General features: G+C 35.9%; 2 protein-coding genes and 2 long non-coding RNA genes across 4 annotated transcripts; 3 read left to right on the top strand and 1 right to left on the bottom strand.

Moving 5' to 3' along the window:
• Positions 1-823: 823 nt before the first annotated feature.
• LOC116302953 (uncharacterized) lies at positions 824-20,009 on the bottom strand. The gene is made up of 15 exons (XM_031712383.2): positions 19,888-20,009; positions 18,946-19,410; positions 16,922-17,069; positions 16,121-16,257; positions 15,458-15,593; positions 14,566-14,661; positions 13,735-13,865; positions 12,895-12,986; positions 6,523-6,607; positions 6,102-6,173; positions 5,829-5,927; positions 5,154-5,273; positions 4,250-4,288; positions 3,737-3,832; positions 824-2,994 (listed from the first exon to the last, which is right to left on the bottom strand). Exons 2-15 carry the CDS (start codon positions 19,342-19,344, stop codon positions 2,596-2,598), a joined length of 2,049 nt encoding a protein of 682 aa, XP_031568243.1. The 5' UTR covers positions 19,345-19,410; positions 19,888-20,009; the 3' UTR covers positions 824-2,595.
• LOC148912379 (uncharacterized) lies at positions 7,413-8,516 on the top strand. The gene is made up of 3 exons (XR_016119323.1): positions 7,413-7,464; positions 7,851-7,938; positions 8,185-8,516. It is a non-coding gene; the product is annotated as an uncharacterized LOC148912379 (long non-coding RNA).
• LOC148912378 (galanin receptor type 1-like) lies at positions 10,939-12,900 on the top strand. The gene is made up of 2 exons (XM_089027543.1): positions 10,939-11,381; positions 11,768-12,900. The coding sequence occupies exons 1-2, from the start codon at positions 10,939-10,941 to the stop codon at positions 12,063-12,065; spliced, it is 741 nt and encodes a 246-aa protein (XP_088883669.1). The 3' UTR covers positions 12,066-12,900.
• On the top strand, positions 13,780-20,772 carry LOC116302955 (uncharacterized). The gene is made up of 3 exons (XR_004197908.2): positions 13,780-13,879; positions 19,905-20,019; positions 20,553-20,772. It is a non-coding gene; the product is annotated as an uncharacterized LOC116302955 (long non-coding RNA).
• The last annotated feature ends 1,502 nt before the right edge of the window (positions 20,773-22,274 follow it).

Raw genomic sequence — 22,274 nt, 5'->3', positions numbered from 1 at the left:
TTCTGAGGGACAAAACAAAACTTTTCCAATTCTCAGGAGTTTGAAATTCTTTTGTTTTGTGGCCCCAGATGATCGAGCTGCTTTGACGTCACATGCAAGGTGTCTATTCACATACTCCTTAGTATAAGCACTGGTGAAAGAGAACTCTGCCAAGAATTAAGGGTGCCCCATCATGTGCAAACTTTGAGTTCTAAAAATATCTTCCAATGATATCATTTATTTGATCGTTTGATTTTCTGCACGCGCATAGTACGCGCGCGCTCTACGCTGTTTGCTAAAGTTTTCTTGTGCTTTTCTTATGTTTAAATGTTCAAACCTGCCCTCAAGATGACGATGTAGGTCGGAAGCTTTGGAAAATAAATGTAAAAATACTCCAGAAAGTTGAACAGATTACTACTTCAATTTCCTGTCGTAATTGCCAATCTTTCGACGGGCACATTCATATTCAGGGCAGAGTCTCGAAATAACGGAAAAACCCAAAAAACGTAAGCAAACAGCGTAGAGCGCGCGCAGTAAATGCGCGTGCAGAAAAGGTTTAAAAATAGCATCAAACTGTGCACATGATGGTTACAAGGCTGTATAAAGGGAATTCCTTTTTCTCTTGGTAGGAACCTTTGTTGTAAGAGGGCTTGATTGTAGAGAGGAGGGAGCCACTAATAAGGTTGTCATGGTGTTTGATCTAAAAAAAGTGATTGTTTGGCCCCTTTAGCTTTGTAAAAAACGAACCACTTTAAGATCCTACAATATCTTTCCAATGTGACTTTCCCAAAATCTGGCTTCATCATTTACAAAATAATGATTTCAATGACGTTTTCTTTCTAAATTCGTTTACATTTCATTTATTTTCAAAAAAAGTTTAATATGTTTAATTCCATATAATTTAACCAAATTTCCATAAGGAAAATTATGCTTCTCCTTATACATAATACAAGCCGCCATAACTGGCAGATAAATTACATTTGCGAACCAGCAGGCCATTTGCATTCGCACCAAAATTCTTAGATAGTTTTTTATCCTTGGCTTAAATTTTCATCAAACTATGCAAGAGAATCTTATAGCAGTAAAAAAAAAAAAATGGCACTAATGGGTGTATGAGAACAGAAATTTGTGTACTTAGAAACGATACGAGAAAAGTTTAATCTTTACTTAGTGGTATTGATGGTTTTCACGGCGGCCATGTTGGAGGAACTTAACAAAAGAATTGTTATATCCTCCAACATGGCCGCCGTGTCTTTTGTTATTTAATTATTTTGGGAATGGTTGAAAACCATCAATTGCGTTTTAGTTTACCAGACTACGAACATGAATTGTGATTGCGGCATGAGTCCACGCGAAAGCAACGGATAGTCGTTTCAGTATTACGGCAAGTGGCACACCGTGTACGTACAAAGACCACCCTATAGCGAGAAAGGTCACATGACTTGTGTAAATCAGTCACGTGACCATGCAATTAGTCCAACTCGATTATTGCAGCTTTTTTTTTTGCAATTGCAGGAGGAGAATGTTAGCATTATTTGAAACGAATTATGACGATATCTATTGATTATCTGACTTGTAAAATGTATAACTTCTTAACAATCATAATTTAACACTGTTAATACATTGACGTACACTCTTTAAGAGTAAGACTTTCTCGCTGTGGTTAGCTTGCTACAGCTAAAGAGCAAAGAGACACAACACAAAATGACGCGCAGAATAACAGTATGCCCTATGTCCATGCACATACTGTTTCTCATTTTGATTATGAGAAGTAATATCATGGCGTGACGTGACATGATTTGTTCAATTCTTTGACTTTAAGAGAAAATGAGCCTGATAAAGGTCTATTAACCATTACGAGGTTGAGGAAAAGATTGGGTTGAGTTGGCATTGCATTGCATTCTGGGGCATTCTGGGGGAAGAAATAGACGCCTTCTTGGAAATATGTCCCCTAAGACAGCTCCAAAATGCACTGCAATGCCAACTTGATCGAGTTGTTTCCTCAAAATCGGAATGGCAAATAGAGGGGTTTCAAGGCAGCCATTTTGTAAAGAAAAGCAATAGACATTTTATTCTTTGGAAATGAATTTCAAATTTCTTGCCATGCAAAAAAAGCCGAACAATGAACCTGCCCAACAACATGGCTGCTGCGGAACCCATTCATTAACTTATCAAAGTGTACAGATTTTGTACAAATATCATCAGTTTTTAAATATTTTATGCCTTGTTTTTGACATTGTCTTGCTTTTTAAAACCCACTTTTATCTTTCTTCCTTTTTTAATGGTGATGACTAAACTAGAAGTCTTTTGTACAACAGGCTTCCGACTTAAAAGTTTGTAGTAATCACCTTACATTTCAAAATATGTTTGTAGCTTGTTTAATTCCTTGTGAGATATTGGAAGAAAAAAAGATTTTTGGATTTTGTAGGACTGTAATAACGCTACGATAATTCGTAAGCACATGTCTTTCAGTGACCATGACGGCGCGGGGTCCAATATTCTGATTGCACGAGTAATGACTGGCGCAAGCACCTTTAAAACACCAGTAACAGGTTAAGCAGGTCTTCTATAAACCTCGAACTCCATAGACTGCGGTTTTATCCGATCTTGCGATATTCATAGAAATTTTGCTAAGGCACCAACTCTTGTCTTACGACCAGGACTCTTTTTTCTACCAGTGGATGGGCTCTTAGGCACGTCAACGCTGACTTTACCAGTGCTTGTAGTACTACTCTCAGACCCGGCCGATCCTGCAGAGCTGTAACGATGGTGGCGGGTGACGGTGGATTTTGATTTTTCGTGCGAATATTGTGCGGATAGAGGAGGTAGTTTATTGGATGTTATAGATATGTCAGATACAACAGAAGGATTCCTCTTTCTATCGCTGGTAACGGCTGGTGTCGCACCTCGAACGCTTACTCTGACAGGTTCTTGGTCCGTTTGACTTGGCGTTACTGCCGGGTATTTTTTCTTGTAGTACTCACGAAGAAATGCTCTTGTGGCTCGCCTGCCGGACTAAACAAATAAAGTATCACGTGTTCTTAACTGAACTTATGGTCTTAGGCTGAATAAAATAGTAATATATTCACATGCTAACAATACACGCGACTATACATATTTAGACATGGAAATGCATGAAAATGTGTGTGGGGAAACGTCTTACAACGCGTCATGTAGGGTGGTGGGGGGGGGGGGGGGGTGGGGAGGTCAGAACCAGTTGTTCGGCGTCGTAGATGAGAGCGACACAAAAGGGAGTGTTCACGCTAATATATGTATAGTAAAGCATGATGGGATATCTATTGTTAAGTAAATACTCGCTTTTATTCTTAGCACTTAGAATAGCACAGAGGTTTAAAATTTTGGTATGCGGCAGATGAATTCATACATATTCAAATTTGAATTATTCAAATTGTCTCTATTATCAAGTATGAACCTTACAACCTCGGTTAAATGCTTTTTGTTTGATCAGAGAAGTGGCAAAGCCGAAACTATCCCTGCATAAGACAGCAAGTGCAACAGTAGAAAATGAAAAATTTCCGCGTTTCATTAATGAATATTTACATCGCTAATTTTTGGTACATTTATTCGCGACCAATAACTTCATGATACATTAATCATTTTTATATTTTCGAATATGAAGCGACAGTGCAAGTTCATAAATGCATAACTTTGATGGTGCCACCCTCCTTAGGCCCCCCCCCCCCAGCTCAGACCATGTGTCATTCCCCTTAGTATTATTCCTTGACCTTTTCCTTACCTCTATAAGAAAATCTTTATCGCCTTGTTCAAGCTGGAAATCATTAGTCTCAATGTAGTCTGTATCTATTCCAATAGTTCTCTCTACATCCCTTTTCTACGAATAAAACATTTGTTTTGCTATTTTTAGTAGGAGATGATGCACTTTTCACGTTTATTTTTTCAACCTCATACGAGGATTATAGACTTTCCTGGGTTTCCGTTCTTGTTTCTACTTTAAAGTCCTACAAAGAGGTGTTTCCAAAAGCGCGGGAAATTTTTTAAAACATGAAATTATTTGACAGGGACATTTATTTCAGCAAGCCCTAGAATCCTAGAACGGCCCCTAGCATATATATCAATGTGCATAGTAAACTATTTTCATCACACCATCGAAAATACAGCCAATCAGAATGCAGGAAAGCCGTTGCGTATTTTGTTATTTCTTCCCATTAAGCATCGCGGCCAAGTTATTATCAGTATGGGATCTTTAATCTTATTTTTCGTTAACCACAAAAAGTGCTTGTAGACTCACCTCCACATAAACCCTCTTTACGTTCACTGATAACGCTGTCTGGAGAAAATCAATTATCGTGCATGAGTAAACTCGTTCATCCAAAATATGTTCGTACAGATAGTCTTTTTATAGCAGTGCTGCGCTTAGGAAAAGCTGGAATTACAAACTAATACTTTTTCTGAGCATCTATCAAGGGCGGATCCAGGGGGAAGGTCGGGGGGTCGCGACCCCCCTGTCATTCCTGAGGTCAAATGGGCTTCTTGTGGTAAAAATGCGACTGGGATTCCTTTGCCCACAAAATTTACCCCTGAGACCCCCCCTTCAAAAAAACCCTGGATCCGCCCTTGTCTATCTTCAAATGAACTCATCCTTTATGATGATTTTAGAAGTGCCTTTGATTGTAAAAATAGTGCAGTAGAAACCATAAGATCCGTGGGCGGGCGCGGCGATCTCCAGCTCCTAATGAAGCCCTGCAACTTTCTTGTGGCTCAGCTTGTCTTTAATAACAGTCTTTCTTTAGCAAATATTCATTTTTCTTTGGCAAATGTATTTTTGTATTTTCGCTTCACGATGCTTTTCACTTTGCTTACATACTCGAGTTTTAATTTGTATACACCTATTTCAATAAAGGTCATCGCAAAAGGCGATAGGCAAAAAGGCATTCCGACATGGAAATGGTTTCGTTGAATACAAAGAACATTGAATCAGTCTCAACATGTTGGTCCATTTTCGTCTTGACAAGAATAAGGAGCAGAAACACAAGTCATTCCAGCTATTCTTGGATCTTGGAATGACCTGATCTCCTATCACTTTTCGCCTATCGCTTATTGCCTATCACCTTTGGCAATGACAACGTTTATTGAAAAAAGTGTATACATTTTAGATAGTATGGATTACATTTATTAAAGTTGGGGTTGCTCACCTGTAAAGTTTGGATGAATTCACCCAAGTGTCGTATCTCTTTTCTTGAGTATCCCAGAAATCTCGTTTGTAGGTTGACGCCTCTCTTTTCAATAAACGCCATCAGTTCTTGGAACGTAATCTGCATTCAGAGAATAAGATCATGAGTTATATTGCTGCAATCTGCGCTTACTAATGTGTTATGGATGTTGGATCAGCTTAGCCTCACTTGCCGCGCATCTTAGCTATCCTGACACGAGTATAAGTAAAAAACGTCTACGCATATTTTGACAGGGCAGTCCAATTCAGCTTAGGCTGGTTTAAATGGAGGTCTGTAAATGCCTTCTGCCATTTTGGCGTACGGTTAACGAAATAGCTTTTCTTTAGGTTCTGCTATAGACCTGACCTAATCCACTGTTTTCCCATTTCAGACCATGAGCTATTCCATAGAGTATCATTTCTTTGTTTAAAGGTTGCACACGAGAAGACACATGCGCATGGATACAACTTAAATATAAAATCTCTCGAGCTAATTACACGTGTGAAATGGCGGAAATACTGAGCATAGGTGGATCAGGTCCATTATGATGTATGTACACTAACATGGTTGCCACATCTTTGTGAATTTATTCCCACAGGAACGATCAAAAAATCAAGAGCATAAATTGTCTTGGAAGGAGAAGATGTCCTCAGTTACCTCTCCGTCTTCATCTGTGTCGAGTTCCTCAAAAGCAGATCGATAATCAACATCATAGCCAAACAACAGTTCAGCATCTTCTCTTGTGAAGTCTACAGGCTAAAGAAGAAAAAAGACATCCAGATCAGTAACACTGCTTGTATTATCCATGAATATATACATATGGTTATCCTGGGCCGCCATCTTGGATTTGCCTCCAAAGGGCATGGGACAAGGTGAGTAAGTGAAGATGATAGTCGCGCATGTTATCCACGTGCAGAATGTTCGACTTACTTTTGTGAAGACACCCCTGAGTTCTCGAAGGTTGATAATGCTATCTTCATCCAAATTATTTCTTTGTAGTTCCTAGAAAGATATTTACCAACACAGTAAACAAACACAAGCTTATCAAAAATGTGGGAAATTCAATGATTTGGGCTAGACCATGCGTACCTTTTCCCTCGAACCTCTGGGTTGGGGGAAAAATCCCAACTAGAATAATAGTTGCTATAGAATATAGAGAAATTGTTGCTAGGTTACAAAAAGTAATCGTTGCTAAGAAACCTTGGAGTAACTGTTGCTAAATCAACGAAAAATTAATCGTTGCTAAGGAACATAGAGTAATAGTTGCTAAGGAAAATAGTATTTGTTGCTAAGCAGCATAGAAGGCTTTAACTGTCTATGCAAACTAACCATAGCACACTTATTAGCATACCTTCATAAATCTTCCAACCGCGCCAACCATAGCTTGATGTTCTTGTCGCATATTTAATTGTTGCTGTTTAAGCTTCCATCGCTGCCTTCAATAAAAAAAGGATTCCATACATTTAAGAGGCTGTCCGTGTAAGAACGGATAAGGCAAAATTTGACCCATCACCGATTTTCCTGATTTTCTTAGTAAAAGTCCACTATTATATGCAATGAACAATTATCACATTTATTTGGATCAATTCGGATTTTTAGGTACTTTACGAGACGGTTTTCGATGACACCTCAAAACTTGCAAATTCACCGTCGGGAAAGCTGCGATTAAGCTGTACATATCGGGCGCCGCCAAAAATTTTTTACTAACTTAAATCAACTGAAAATTTTTACACATGAATTTTATAACTTTTGGTTATAATTAAAAGTTTTAACGATTAAATTTAATAAAATTTTCACTGAGATATGATTATTTAAATATATATACTAAAATTCCTAAACGCGTTAGGCGCTAAAATACCTGCAGTTGAAGGCGATTTTCTCGAAAGTGGGACCTAACCTAGAGTTTAGTCTATCATAGCTCAAATGCACTAACACCACTCTACAAACTTATGAAATAAAATTTGTGGGTACTCTTGTTTACGCTCCGTACAAGAAGTCGGCAATTCATTAAATTTCGCCAGGTTAAGCAAAACCGATAACTGCCGGTGCGATGAAAAAAGACCAAGTTTGGAATCAAAACTAACTGAGTATATCAAACAAGTCATTAAATACCAGTTTTGCCTTTAAGTAAGCATGTTGAGTCTTTTTAAACATTTTAAAAACGTTTTTTAAAACGATATTTATTTTTTATTGGTACGATATGCAAATTAGGTTCACAAATTTGCATCAAACAACATGAAAGCGTGAAGTTTTTTCCACTTGTGAACCTATATATCTACAGCTGTCGGATCATGTAAGTATTATCTCTAATGTACATGCACTCATCTCTGCCTTTTTTTAGTTTAAAGTTAAGCAAATGTATATCAAGGGCGTAGGATGAGACCCCCCAAACTAAAACGTAAAACTAAAAACTAAACTGAACGTAAAACGCAATGCGGGCTATTTTTCGGTTTGTGTTGGTTTTGGTTTGGCGTTTCGGGGCCCAAACTTGAATTTCGTCCCCCCCCCCCCCCCCCCCTCCCCCTTTTTTAACGCATTCAAAAGATTGGATAAATTGCAGTTATTTAATCGGACAACCAGTGATCAACATAATGCCAGTATAACATACTTAAGTTGAATATAGGCGGATCTTTGCTATAAATGATCTTTTGATTCAGAATTTGTTTTATATATACATAGCTGTGTGTACTTGTTGCCGTAAGAAACATGCTGAGCGTATTCAAGCTAAGAAAAACATAAAGACAGCCCATCTCGATGATCATCAAAGGTTAGTTTAACAAGTTGAAATATATCCATTATTTTACAACCGGTTGCTTCCTTTTCCCTTTTTGCCTGACTAAGTAGGAAAGGAACAAATAATACACGGATTTGCAATCCGCGAGTTAAACGGGGTGTTTCAGTAGTCTTACTAGTCTTGCAAAAGATGGGTTACAATGTTGCGTTTTCATTCCCATAAAATTTACATTTGATTCTTTTTGCTAACACTTTAATGTTACTTTTCATTTACTTTTAGAGCCGCAAAATGTTACGCGAATTTGGCGATAAGCGCACATACCGCAGATATGAAAACAACTCCTTGCCGTGAAATATCGGCGCCTGATTCACCCATGCTCAGTCCATGTTGGACTCCAGGAATTGGTCATACTATGGCATACGGGAACACCAAAAGCAAAGATGTCCTAAATGTTTATAATACAGCGATGGATGACATCGCAAGAAATATATCTTGTTCCCGAGAACCTTTGGATTTACAGATTAATTAATTAGAAATGGCTCACAGGGAAAAAATAAAACTTCACGCTTTCATGTTGTTTGATGCAAATTTGTGAACCTAATTTGCATATCGTACCAATAAAAAATAAATATCGTTTTAAAAAACGTTTTTAAAATGTTTAAAAAGACTCAACATGCTTACTTAAAGGCAAAACTGGTATTTAATGACTTGTTTGATATACTCAGTTAGTTTTGATTCCAAACTTGGTCTTTTTTCATCGCACCGGCAGTTATCGGTTTTGCTTAACCTGGCGAAATTTAATGAATTGCCGACTTCTTGTACGGAGCGTAAACAAGAGTACCCACAAATTTTATTTCATAAGTTTGTAGAGTGGTGTTAGTGCATTTGAGCTATGATAGACTAAACTCTAGGTTAGGTCCCACTTTCGAGAAAATCGCCTTCAACTGCAGGTATTTTAGCGCCTAACGCGTTTAGGAATTTTAGTATATATATTTAAATAATCATATCTCAGTGAAAATTTTATTAAATTTAATCGTTAAAACTTTTAATTATAACCAAAAGTTATAAAATTCATGTGTAAAAATTTTCAGTTGATTTAAGTTAGTAAAAAAATTTTGGCGGCGCCCGATATGTACAGCTTAATCGCAGCTTTCCCGACGGTGAATTTGCAAGCTTTGAGGTGTCATCGAAAACCGTCTCGTAAAGTACCTAAAAATCCGAATTGATCCAAATAAATGTGATAATTGTTCATTGCATATAATAGTGGACTTTTACTAAGAAAATCAGGAAAATCGGTGATGGGTCAAATTTTGCCTTATCCGTTCTTACGCGGACGGCCTCTTAAACAGTAACAACAACGACAACAACGATAATAATAACAATCTGCAGAAGGGGGAAGGTGGGAAGAAAGGCAAATCCTGTATTTTAACAGCAAAACATCACAATACTGGAAAAAAAATCGCTTTATCGTTTTATGGCGAACAATTATAGTTTATCATATCCAAAAGACTTTAAGGATACGACGGCCATCTTGACTCACAATGCATTGTGGGGCGTCCAGTGGTTAAACATTGAGCTTATACGCTTAATGATACATTTTTTTCTTTATATCTCCCGACGTGTCGTCATTACAGCCAAAGACGGCACATCGATCACCTTTACTCATGAAAAAAGAAAGACAAATAAACGAAAATCTACATATTGTTCGCCATCTTTGTTTCGTTTTGCCCCCGATTCAAGATGGTCGCAATATCTTCGAAGCAGTTCGTTGTTGAACTGTAATTATCCTTCACTTTATAATACGATAATAAAAAACAAGATTTATATGTGAATATATTGAGAAAAAGATTATAATTTTCTTTAGGTTTAACTTTTCAGAGAATAACAGTAAATCAGTGGATAAAGTGTATAAAGCCCATTGCTTTTCTATATTTAATTTTTCTTTGTATATATTTTGTGAATTGATGTTTCTTGATTATAAATTATAAATTATATTTTATCACTCTTGTTTCGGTTATATTTGTTTTCTACTATTCTTGGTACTAATTAACGATGCACCTGGCCAACGAATCGTCGGCCAAAACAATGCTTTTCAATTACAAATATGCAACTAATTGCAAGAACGTTATATAAAAATAGAAAATAATTTATAGGAATTAATGAGAAATATTTTTTTAATATTTTGATTCTAAAGCTCCCTATATTGATGGAAATAATTGTTTTTATATATGCTTACAAAGTAATAGCAAAAATGTCAGTTTATCCTCAAAAACGGTGAAATTTTTACTAACGTTTTGCTTAAGTGATTCCCATTAGTCATTTTGTTATTTATTTTTATGACAACGTTCCTGCATTTAGGTGTATCAGAAAGATTGGTTATTACTAATTATATCGTCGTGTCAACCTGTTGTAAAGTAGAAGCGAAAGAAGGGAACCTACATCAGAGAACATTGCGCCTATGTTGGCGTACGATGATAAAAATTGTTTTGGTCGATTGATTGGTAATTAATAATGATATCGTCTTGAAACACCTGTCGTATAGTAATAGCGAGAAAAGTGACCCTAGGGGAGTCGGAGACTGACATTGCACTAAGATTGGCGTACGCTAAATTGTTTTGGTTGAAAACAAAGCAAAGGGACAAAAACTTTATCAAAATGACTGGCACATTAAGATTACTAGAATGGCAAATTCTATTAGCATTATGGAGCGCCCTCATTTATAATCCAGCACCTTCCAGTTACCAAGCTGTTTGATTTGTGAACGTAGGAATAGTTTAAGTTTTAATAAATACTTGCGTCATAGCTTAAATTGAATTAATGATAAACAAGTAAGTAGATTTCGCTACAGCTGTAAAACACTGAGTGACATACACCTTGAAACTGATCCAAATGGAAAACCAAGCAATAACCAATACGTTTCTTGGTTTGCATGGCATAATGTTCTTAACTAATCTTCTTGGAAATTCACTGGTGTGTATTGTCGTCGCTCGATCAAAATGCCTCCAAAACTTCACATCGTATTTGCTGGTAAACATGGCAATTGGAGACCTGGTCTTGGGGATGTCAGGATCAATACATTTGTTAGTATCTATCGTAGGCAACCAGGAACGCTATAGGTTATGTACGTTCATGAGCAAGGTGGTATACATAGGCGGTGCAGTCTCGGTCTACACCATCACTGTCCTAGCCGTCGATAGATACATTGCCATTGTAAAGCCTCTTTACCATCGTAGTAAAATCTCAACTGGAAAACTCAAGGTTATCATCCCATTAATATGGATAACGTCTATTGCACTGGCTCTGCCTTCGCTGGCGTTCTTTCGTGGCAAGTATTACAGCGAAGATAGGAGAGTTGCATGCTGGGATGCCCTCAGTACCGTGGATAACTTTCCCAACGAGTATAAAATCATTTTGTTCGCTTTGATGTACGTTCTTCCGATGTTGGTCATCGGCGTTTTATATGGAATGACCTTCAGGTAAGTAACTTCACAATAACTTTGGTTATCAATAGTTGGAAACATTATCGTAGTACACATGTTTGCATTGCTATGTTCTCGCATGGGGCATATTTCGAACCCTAATAATGGCTTCCTAACCCCCAAAATTTTACCGATGGAGAATGACATTAACTCCACTATTCAGGGTCTTTTCGATCTGAGGTTCGTCCATTATAATGTAATTTGTCAACTTGGGTAATTGAGCATAAAAGTTTCCAAAAGTGCAAAGAACACCTTTCGCTTGCAGCAAGTGGGAGCTCAGAAACGTTCCCTTCTAGTTATGAAAAAAATCGAGAGACCATTTCATTTCCAGTAGTTTAAGAGACTATTTTCAAGTTTTAGACTTCAATTTCAATTTGTTTCAGGCATCTATGGAGCGGTCAAAACAAAAGTATCCGATCGACGAATAAGGCCATTATTGCCTCCCGACGTAAGTTAACCAAGGTAATTGGAACCATCATCATTGCTTTGAATATTTGCTGGCTGCCTTGGTTTGTCGTTGACCTGCTATCGAGTTTTAATTGCATCCAAAAGTACGACTACCTGAGGTCTGAGATTACAAATTTTCTTGCTATGGCGAATTCAAGTTTGAATCCAATCGTGTATTCACTTCAGAGCAAGAACTTCAGAAGTCATATCTCAAAACTGGTTAAACGCAAATAAAAGGCTGCACGACTTGGATGCAACTATTTCTCTCTTCTTCCCTGTTTCCTTAATGGTTTTCCAGTAATTTTGTTATTGAAAGTAAAATAATAACGAACAGCGAAAGAATGTTCCAATTTCTGATTCCTCTACAGGTGACTGAACCAAAATGAGCTAATCTTTCCGAAAAAAAGACATCATCATCACCATTTTCCGCGGAAAGCGGCTTGGCTTTGAAACAGAGGCGGCAAATTCGTGAAAAACGCGCCTTATTTTAGCCAGAAATTTGAATCGGAAATTCCTTTTTAAAAATGCTTAATTTGATCAAGCTGAAGACCTGACACTTATGTTTCCCGGCTATGAACTTGTGTGCTTATGGCTTATAGGAGTTAATGACTGGGGTATGATGGACAATCTGTGTTAGAGAGACATGCTAGAGAGGATCATGAAGGAATAATCCCAGATTTCGTTATGAACGTAACTGGGGTTTACCATAATGATGCAATGTTGAGACGGATCAAAAAGGAAGGATACATCAATAACAAGACTGAGTGGAACTCTTTTCAATTGTCACAGGCTGTAATTGAAAAATAGATCGAGCGTGGTGTGTGCGAGGATGGAATTGAGATGTTTTGTTTTGTTGTTCACGCGCAAGAGGTTGACGAATGTAAACAACGAATCGTTACTGTTCTAGCCAAACTGAAGAGGTTGTAACAACGAAACTAGTTTTAAAAGGCTAAAATACACATAGTGCGTATAAGACAATAATATTAAGAAAGTGAGAATTCACTAGTTTAAATTATGACTATTGATTTTTTTACTATTTTTTTTAAAAAAGGAAAAGACTTACCTTGCGAGTTTTGTGTTCGGAGCATCTGGGGGATGGTTTCCTTCTCGCTCTGTTAGCAATGTCTTCATTAATTCAGTTTCTGTGTGAGAGTACTGCATAAAAAATAAAAATAATGACATCAAATTGAACGCAGATAACTGTTCTATTTCCCATTATCGAAGGGTTTCTTTCAATTGTATTATAAGTATAATATATATATATATAATTATAAGATATTTGAGATTTAACGCGCGCGCTGATTGGCTGGCTACGGTGTTTATACCAGAGAACAGAGACACGCTCGCGCAAAAATATTTTATAAAAGCATTATAAAACGGCTTATTATGTCTCTGTACTATAATATAAACACTCTGGGAGCTCTAGTAGAGCACTTGAGAAGAAAGAGAAACACTCGGCTATGGACAGTATCAAAAAAGCCGAATTTTTTTAGTCGGCTTTCATGGAATTTAATGGGCACTTCATTTTTTGGTAAAATCGATTGAAGATTTTCATAGAAACACTGCTCATGTTCATGTTTCTCATTTCTTAATTCTAATAACTATTATATTACATTTTTCTTTCTTTTTCAATCTTTTATATTAATGTTGTTTGTAAAGTACTCCTTTACTTTCGAAGAACTGCTGGTTACACGTGTTGTCACGTGGAGTTGAGAAAGCCCGCGAAAATTTTAACGCGCCTGGCAACGAAAAGCCAATGAAAACATGTGTTATATCTACTGTAGGTATCAACCACAATGAACCAATGAAAAAGCGTGATAGATTAACCACAATGCAACTCCTCTTCTACCATTTTGAAAAATATTTTTTCGACAAAACAAATAGATTATTAACTTTTACTCACCAATACTATGCCTAATGTTTTATGATTCCATTCTCCAAAACGTTCAGACTTTTCAAAAAGTCTTGCAAAATCTTCTAGTGGTTGTAATTTCTTGAAGAAAGTGTGTTTAGGATCCATTGACAGCCACCAACCTTGGACGAATAAGGTAAAAAAATATACAAGCTTATACTAAGTTTATATATTTCATTTTTTTATTTATTCTCTTACATCTAGCACAAATAAGCTTTACGAAGTAATATAGCCATTGCTTTATGGTTGTATGAAAACAAAAGAAAATGTCAGAATTACTGGTTCCACTGATTCGTACAAATATTAGTGAAACTATTTCATTTGTCAAATGGAATTAGTTATCATAATCACTCACAAATCCTGCAATCTGATTGGTTAAAAATGTTAATAAGATAGGCATGATGCAAGCTGCAATTTCATTCTGTGCTGGCAATACAACAAAGTGAAGTAAATTGCAGTATTATATCAGAAGATTTATATAATGGAAAAAATGTTACTATAAGTAATGTTTAATAAATGAGCAGGGAGTGTTTTATCGGGTATGAAACACGAGGCGTAGCCGAGTGGTTTTAGACCCGATAAAACATGATCTGCGAGTTTATTAAATGGCTTAGAAAACTCATGATGTATATTCTCATATCGTACAGAATTCTTTACAAAATGAACCAAGTTTGATAGGGAAAATCCAAGTTAAAGTTTATGCAAATGAAGACGAATCTATATCAGATATAAAACCTCCTTCATAGTCCTGATTTCTATTGTGTTTCCTTCATGAATTATTAATGAGTTTTCTAAGATCTTTTCAATGGCTTAAAAACCTACCATCAAAAGCATGAATGGGATAATTACACAAAAGTCCACCATCAACGTATACATCTTCATAATCATTATTTATTTCACGGACACACTGAAAAACACCTTGGTGAAAAATAGTACAAGATAAAACTCAATTAATAATAAATAATATTAAATAATAATTAAAACTTGTAAAATATATGTAGATATAAGTTATAAAACTATGTATGATGGTTAATATCATTACACAAAATAATTATACATAGTACTTCCAGTTGATCTGACAAAAATGTTAGCCAATCAGAATCAAGAAAATTTGCAAAACTGAGGTGTCACTAGGTCTAGGTCCCCTAAATAATGCTGCTATGAATATGTACTTGATAACAGAGAAACAATAATTCATGAATTTATGAAATGTGTTTTTGTCACTTGGTAAAGATATATATGTTAAGTGTATGCTATATAAGTGTATAGTGCTTTTACTTAAAAGTGTATAAGCAGATTAAAAAATCTGCCTCCGTTGGGTTCTCGCGGGACTCATTAATAATTCATGAGTTTATAATTTTATTTCAATGGTGGGCATTACATTTTTCGCTTATCAATTTTCGCAGCCGTCAAGACACCTAAGTTTTGCAAAGACATCATTTCTACGTCACTATTTCAGATCAGCTGGTTTAAGTGTTTCCATAAATTTTCTTGTCACAAAAACATGACAAATATTGTTTGAGAAGGTAACAAACATTTTGACATGACTCTCAGAGGGTTATATTGAATCCACTTATAATAAGTACTAACAAATACATTTCAATGAATGTTAATAGTATTTTAAATATTAGAAATAACATAGACAACTTTATTTCCCCTCAAAAAATATAGAAAATTTCACAGAGCTAAACAATAACAATGTCCAGATATTTACCAGGTAACGCAACAGACATCCTTATGGCCTTTCTAATCGGAGTGTTAGGTGTGGTTTTAGGGTGGAAATACTCCACTGACATCTGGTTTAGATTTGTTACAACTATACACAACTCCTTCCCAAATCTTTCTAAAACCTAAACCAATAAAATCAAAAAAATTCACTTTTAGATTCAACCAAGACCAAAAATAAGATCAGGTTCCAGCCTCCAGGCCCATGGACCTTTATCATGAGCTGCCATGTTTATTCCTATGAGAATAAAAACCTTTGTTTAACCATGCATAACCTCATCCTGAAGCACTTGAATGTGAGGCCATGTGAGGGTTATATTTTTCCAGTCAACATGGCTGCCTGTGATAAAGGTCGATATTAAAGTAGGAAAAAAAATCATTTCTGCTCATTCCTGTGAGCATGTTTGAACTTCATTGGTACTGTTCTATCTCTATCAATTTGAATAACTGTTGTTCTGGACTGAGTGATGAATAGACCAAATTCACACCGATGTGAGGCTTAAGTTGTGAAGAAAGGAATCTGGTGTGATTCGTGACTTTTGAATCACGCCAGATTACTTTGAGTCATGCCAGATCCCTTTGTTCACAACTTAAGCCTCACATCAGTGCGAGGTTTGAATTTGGTCTATATGAAATCATTTTCATAGATTACCTCTCTAAATGTCACATCAGCATCTCCTGCTCTCTCCTTTATCTGTTCCCCAAACCATTTTAATAATTTTTTGCCTGGATTCCATCCAAACCCCTTTAGAAGATTAGGCAGTAGGCTACAGTATCCACAGTTGTGATCTAAATAGAAAGAAATATATAGATCGTTATTACATGTTAAGAGCTTGATATCCTTTTTATTAACGAGTTTCAATTGATATGATATGGATAGTAATAAAAATGATAATAACATCTTATGTACATGTACTGTATGTGAAAGCATAAAAAATTTTCCTTCTTTGGATTCTATTTTTATGCAAGGAAAACGTTTATCAAATTTTGTAATATCTTAGCATGACTACTACAATAACATGTAGTTTTATCATAATGAAAAGTGTTGGATCCAGGATGATTTCAAGGGAAGGGGGTTTATAGCTTCCCCTTTAGATTTTAAATTACTCTTTATTATTTTTTTTAAAACTTCAAAGGGAGTTGCTAGGCACCCAATCCACTTCCCAGCATTGTGCCCTTAAAAAATAAGATACAATAACTTAAATAACTTATTAACTAATGAATAATTCACAACCTTTATTAAATAATACTAATAAATAATTTATAATACAAATTGGATGACTTTTTCAGAGATAAAGTAACACTTATGAGCCTTATAAAAAATATTCTCACATACAATCACCAACTATGTACAAAATCTCATTTCCTAGACTAACGAATTAGTTTTCAAAGCTTAGGAAAAGAAAAAATAATAATAAACTCATAGATTGTGTTTTTCATTTAGCTGACTTACCAACCAAAATCTTTCGTAGATCCTGTTCTAGAAATTCTTTCAGTTCTTGGGAGTCAAACCCAAGTGCAATCAAAGCAGCAATTATTGCACCAGCACTCGCACCAGCTACACGTCTGATTTTTTTCATTACTCCAGCTGACTCCAATATCTAAAGAAAATAATATAAAGTATTTATAGGAGCAACTTCAGAATACTCGGCCATGCACTTTGTTTTAGTATGAAGCAATTCTTTCGAAAATAATACAATAACAATAGAAGAACAATAGGAAATTAATGTGTGCATATCATTAGGCCGTGTATCTGAAGTTGTGCCTAATTATACATTTTACCCATTATCTCGATTCTGATTGGCCGAGAGCCCTCAGCCAATTCCTAATTTCATGCGAAGTGCAAATAATATATTCATAATGTCAAGTTCACTCAAGGCCACAAAGGAGATTGAAATATTGTTTTTCATCTTTAAAATAAATATCAGAATAAAAGAAGAATATGTATTGTAAATAATCATTGTTTAAATTATGATAATAACTTGATAACTAGTGAAACAAATTGTGTAAAATTTTGTTTCATGTCTTAGGATGTTTGAAAAATTTTTTTTAAATGCATAGCAACGTAAGCAAAATATATCACAAATTGATCTTGCATATGTACTTAACTGCACCAAATTGTTAGCTACATCAGAACTTTGGTAGAAAAGTTATTAATCATTATTAAGTGCCACTCAAACACTAAGCCTTTTAACACCACACCTGTTTGTCTATGACGAATATAACAATATTGGTTATTACCCTTTATAAAAATTATTCAGTCAAAGACTCAATATTGACTCTGCTGTTTTTAGTCGATTTAAAAAGAGCTCCATTTTAATATTGCTTATGAAATGATCAAAATAAAATACTGAAGGTATACTTTAACCATTGAAGATTTTCAAAAAAATTTCCAAGATTTGGAAAAAAGATGTTTTAAGAAAGTTGTTGAAAATTCATCTGCTCAGGTAACAATTACTCACGTATTCATTGTGATAAAGACTCCAGTAAAGTCGAAAGCTCAAGGTATGCTCTAATAGTTTTATCCAGTATCTCAAAAGATTAATTAACCAGAAATTCTAATTATTTTTTTTAAATTATCCTTTTTCCTTTCGTTATGGCTAATAGTTTTACTTTTAATTTTTTCTTTTGTTATTGTTTGTAAAGGCATACTTCCGACGACCTAATAATCATAGAGTGTCTTTTCTTCCAAGAGTGATCAAAATGACCCCAAGGAAACAATATTGCACAGTCTTTAAAACAAAAGGTTATAGCACCTCTAAATCGTAAAGATTAATGAGCACATAATCATACTGAGATATATCAATTTCTATCATATGATTATCAACACTAAAAAATGTCTTTTTATGGCCGTACAAAACGGGAAAACTAATTAAGAAGTATCCCAGGATATAGAACGAGAATATATCAATATTATAGGTTAATGTGTATATTGATATGGTATTTTTTGTGCATTTAAATAGAGTGATAAGTGGTGATGTGTACTCATTCATCAGTCGCCAAGTAGTTAATGAGTTCGTTAGCGTTATGCGATAGGCATTCATATAAGTTACGACAGAGACCTGACCAAAGACGTCATTAACAGTGACGAATTTTTTAGTAACTTGGCTCGTTTCGCTTCGTAAATAAATTTTATGATTCAAATTGTCTGGCTACTTACATGCATAACACTCGTGGCCTCACTTTACGGCTAAGACATATTTTATTCTGCCATAAACGATTACATATACAATAACAAATGATTATACAATACATTCCTTAAGGTAATAATTACATTACCATAACAAAAAACTATATAAATTACTCAAATTGCGTTCATAAATTAGTCCTAAAATTCCCATGGTTTTTCTAAACGACCATGCTGAATGATAAATAGGATTGAGTGATTTATGAGAGTGGCGATAAAGAACCAAAAAGAAGTCACGGAAGTTACATATAGAGAACTACTAATGACAGTGTTTTGATAGTACTAGTTACCTGTAGAACACCAACATATGCCATCCCTTTATTCCCTCCTCCTTCGAAGACCAGGTTCTCGAAGGGGAAATCATGTCCAGCATATATATCTTCCTCCACGGCTGTAATGCCGCCATTCCCCACTCTTTCTGTTGTCTCAGCAGCCGCTAGTGACCCCACACTTCCAAGTAAAGTGGCAGCAGCAGCTAAGTTCTTCGGATCCAAAGAGTTCGTAGATTTTGTTGAGGAAGGCTTTAAATGGCCATTCATGTTACGATCGCGGGGTACAAAGTCCGATGGATAGACTCGCCAGTTTGTATTTGCTTTTCTGTTACTCCTGGATGAACTTCCCGAGGATCCCGACAAAGTTTGTGAAACCTCCAAACTGCTATTTGCATTCTGATGGCTCAGACGTCGCATCAGGCTATCCCAGAGTTCCCCGCGCGGCTATGTTAACTTGTCAACCATTGCTCATCCCAGGGAACCCTGCAAAGGAGTTAATGATTCGCATTTGATTATCGTAACCAACAGCCAGTTTATTTACATTAGCTAGGTTACTAAACTAATGGTCCCAAATTCCATCTAAATGTAGTTCCCAAAGGCTAAAGCTTTTGTGGAATGACATTAGATTAAAGTAATGTCACTTAATGCTTAAACTATACTGTTAGCAGTCGAAGAACATGTTAGTTCCTGTTTTAAAGAGTCCAAAATGCGATCATATTTTTGTTTGTGCATTGAATTCTTTTGCTAGACAAACTGACATATTACTGCGATACTTATCACCCGATTTAGATCGGATACCTAAAATAATGTTATTGTTGAAATATTAAAAACGTTTATTACAGGCTAAAATCTATTCATCAGAGCTGATTTTCGCCAGCTAAAGTAACTAGTCAAGGCAATCAAGGCGTATGCGTACTAGTTTAACAACCGGTGATAAAATCATACATGCTCATTCCTGACCTCTTGTCTTCATATAGGAGGAATCAATTCACACGATAGAGCCGATTTGTCAGGTTTATGGTTTCCTCGCATCGATTCCAATGTTACCGGTTTGTCCTCGTTTATTCCATGGCGATGCAACCAGGATCTGAGGTAAAAACATCACGAATGTACACTGAATTAGATCAGGAGAAAGAGACCTCTCTTAGGATTAAAGTGACATTTCTAAACCACGTCACAGTAAAAACAAAGAGTTTAGACATTTTGGAGAATAATAGGCTGCCATCTTAAGAATGATGAGTTGAGGGTCTTTGTGAAGATGACGGAAGTATACTGACTTCAATCCTCGACTGATAGCACGTGACCCTTTGGCGGTCAGAGATTCAGTATTGTTGCTGAACGCGATAAAAATATTGCCTGTTAAATGCGATCATTAAACAAAGTGTTTTCATATGGTTTGTATGGGAAAAGAAAGTCATATCCAGTTGAATAATGCCTGGTTTTGATCTTGGTCGCTGATGTTTTTCTTTGTATTCAGTTTTCGTTCAAATTTTTTTTCTTTTTTCGTTGTTGTTGTCTCGCAGTATTTTTATAAATTTGGTTTTAAGAAACTACCTTATTTGTATTCTCTTTCCTTCCTTTCTTTTAGTGATTTCACGATTTTTGTTTATTTCTATTTTTTCCAGTACTCGTCAGAAGTGCACATTATCACGTTTGAGGGCTTTATTCAACGCACGCTTTAGATATAATTGAATATCTGACGCAAATTGGATATTAATTTACATTTCATCGGCCAGAAAAAAAAAGAAGATGAGAGCACTCCTGATCGTCACTTCCTGATCTCATCTGTCACGAGCTACCACCAAGAAAAAACCAATCCATGGCTCCAAAGTGAATCAAAAATGACAAAAGGTAAGTACAAAAAACAATCAGGTCTTGAGCTTAGCTACACTTAGTGTTGAATAGTAAAATTAGTCAAATGCGCCGGTTGGCAAATTGTGCGAAATTGAAGCAATCATTTATCGACAAAAATGGACATTGGCGGGTGCGTTTTCAGTAAAATATCTTTGCGGACCTTACCGGCATACCTTTTAGAAGTAAGAGATGCTTGAACGGAATTAGTATTGAGAGAGCTAGAGAAGTGCTGTTATATCAAAAATAAACAGCAGATATACTGGTGAAAGGTGATGCAAGAATAGTTCAATGTTGAGCTGTTTGGAAATTACCGCGGAACTTAGCCGGTAAAGGTGGGGTTAATTATCGCAGGCATCACTCTAAAATGTTTGAGTCAAATGTGTTCCTTCCTCTTTAAATTAATTGTGTATCACTTTTCACTTGTCACGAGACAAATCGTTGGTTAGGCTATTGGATAATAGAAAGTTATCGAAAGGAACACAAAATAACTGATTCTGATTATATACTGCAGTACCAACGGTCTGGACGTTGAAGAGTGTAAGAAAATGTGAAACAATTTAACCTTGTCAATAATGTTCAATGTAATACCGTCTCCAAACAAATCAGTCGAAACGCTCGGCAATTTTATAGTTAAGCTTTATACAGCAGTTAAGCAGTTATATAAGTCTGTGTGTATATAAATTAAGGCCTTATGCCTACTAACTTGATAGTTTTACGATCTGTTCTGCTGTCTTATGTCCCAAGACAATCCGGTCACGCTTTGGTCCAGGTTGCCATTGGCAATCAAATCAGGGCAGAAAAGACTAAAACGCTTAACTTTAAACGCTTTCTATGCGAAAAGGAACTTTATCTTTCCGTTATTGTTTCTGATACCACAGCATGGTGGCTTTCAAAAGAAAGAAAGCATGACTAAACAGGAAGCCAGAAAGTCCTCGGTGTCAAAAACAGCAATATGCAATAATTGGATCTGCCTTAAATTCTTGCACTTTACTATGAGTATAAAAATCGGAATAGTCAATGCTTCGTTGACATGAGTCATTACAAATTTGGGGAAAAAATAATGTAACATTTTGGTGCGTGTACATGAAAGCTTCCACTGAAAAATTAATAAAACGAAGTCCTATTTCCCAAGATTTTTATACTTCCTTTTATGCTCCTTCAAATGGGTTCTGTTCCTGCTTATTTTATACAGGTAGGACTCAGACAGAAGTAAAGTTGTCGTGATATTAAAGACGGATTTAAATCAAGATTCTAGGCTAATATCAAGTTCTTACCCGTCAAAAGTTGTCAACCCCTTTGTAGTGTTTCCTCTTTTGTACCACTTAGTTTTCTCGGGCACCTTTTGCTGTAATGTGTTCGTCTTACACGCTATTTTTGAAACCGTTTCACGACACGACCGTTTCCTCTGTAACCAAAACTCTATGTCTATCAGTCCGTTTGATAAAAAATGCCTCTTTCTTCGGGGGTTTGTATTGTGGCGGATAACCCCAACG

This window comes from Actinia tenebrosa, unplaced genomic scaffold (assembly GCF_029948245.1).
Source record: "Actinia tenebrosa isolate PJP-AT-01 unplaced genomic scaffold, QUT_ActTen_1.0 PGA_scaffold11__36_contigs__length_13525064, whole genome shotgun sequence".
NCBI lineage: Eukaryota > Metazoa > Cnidaria > Anthozoa > Actiniaria > Actiniidae > Actinia > Actinia tenebrosa.
The sequence above is the reverse complement of the archived record's forward strand: the minus strand, read 5'-3'. Positions and strand labels throughout refer to the sequence as shown.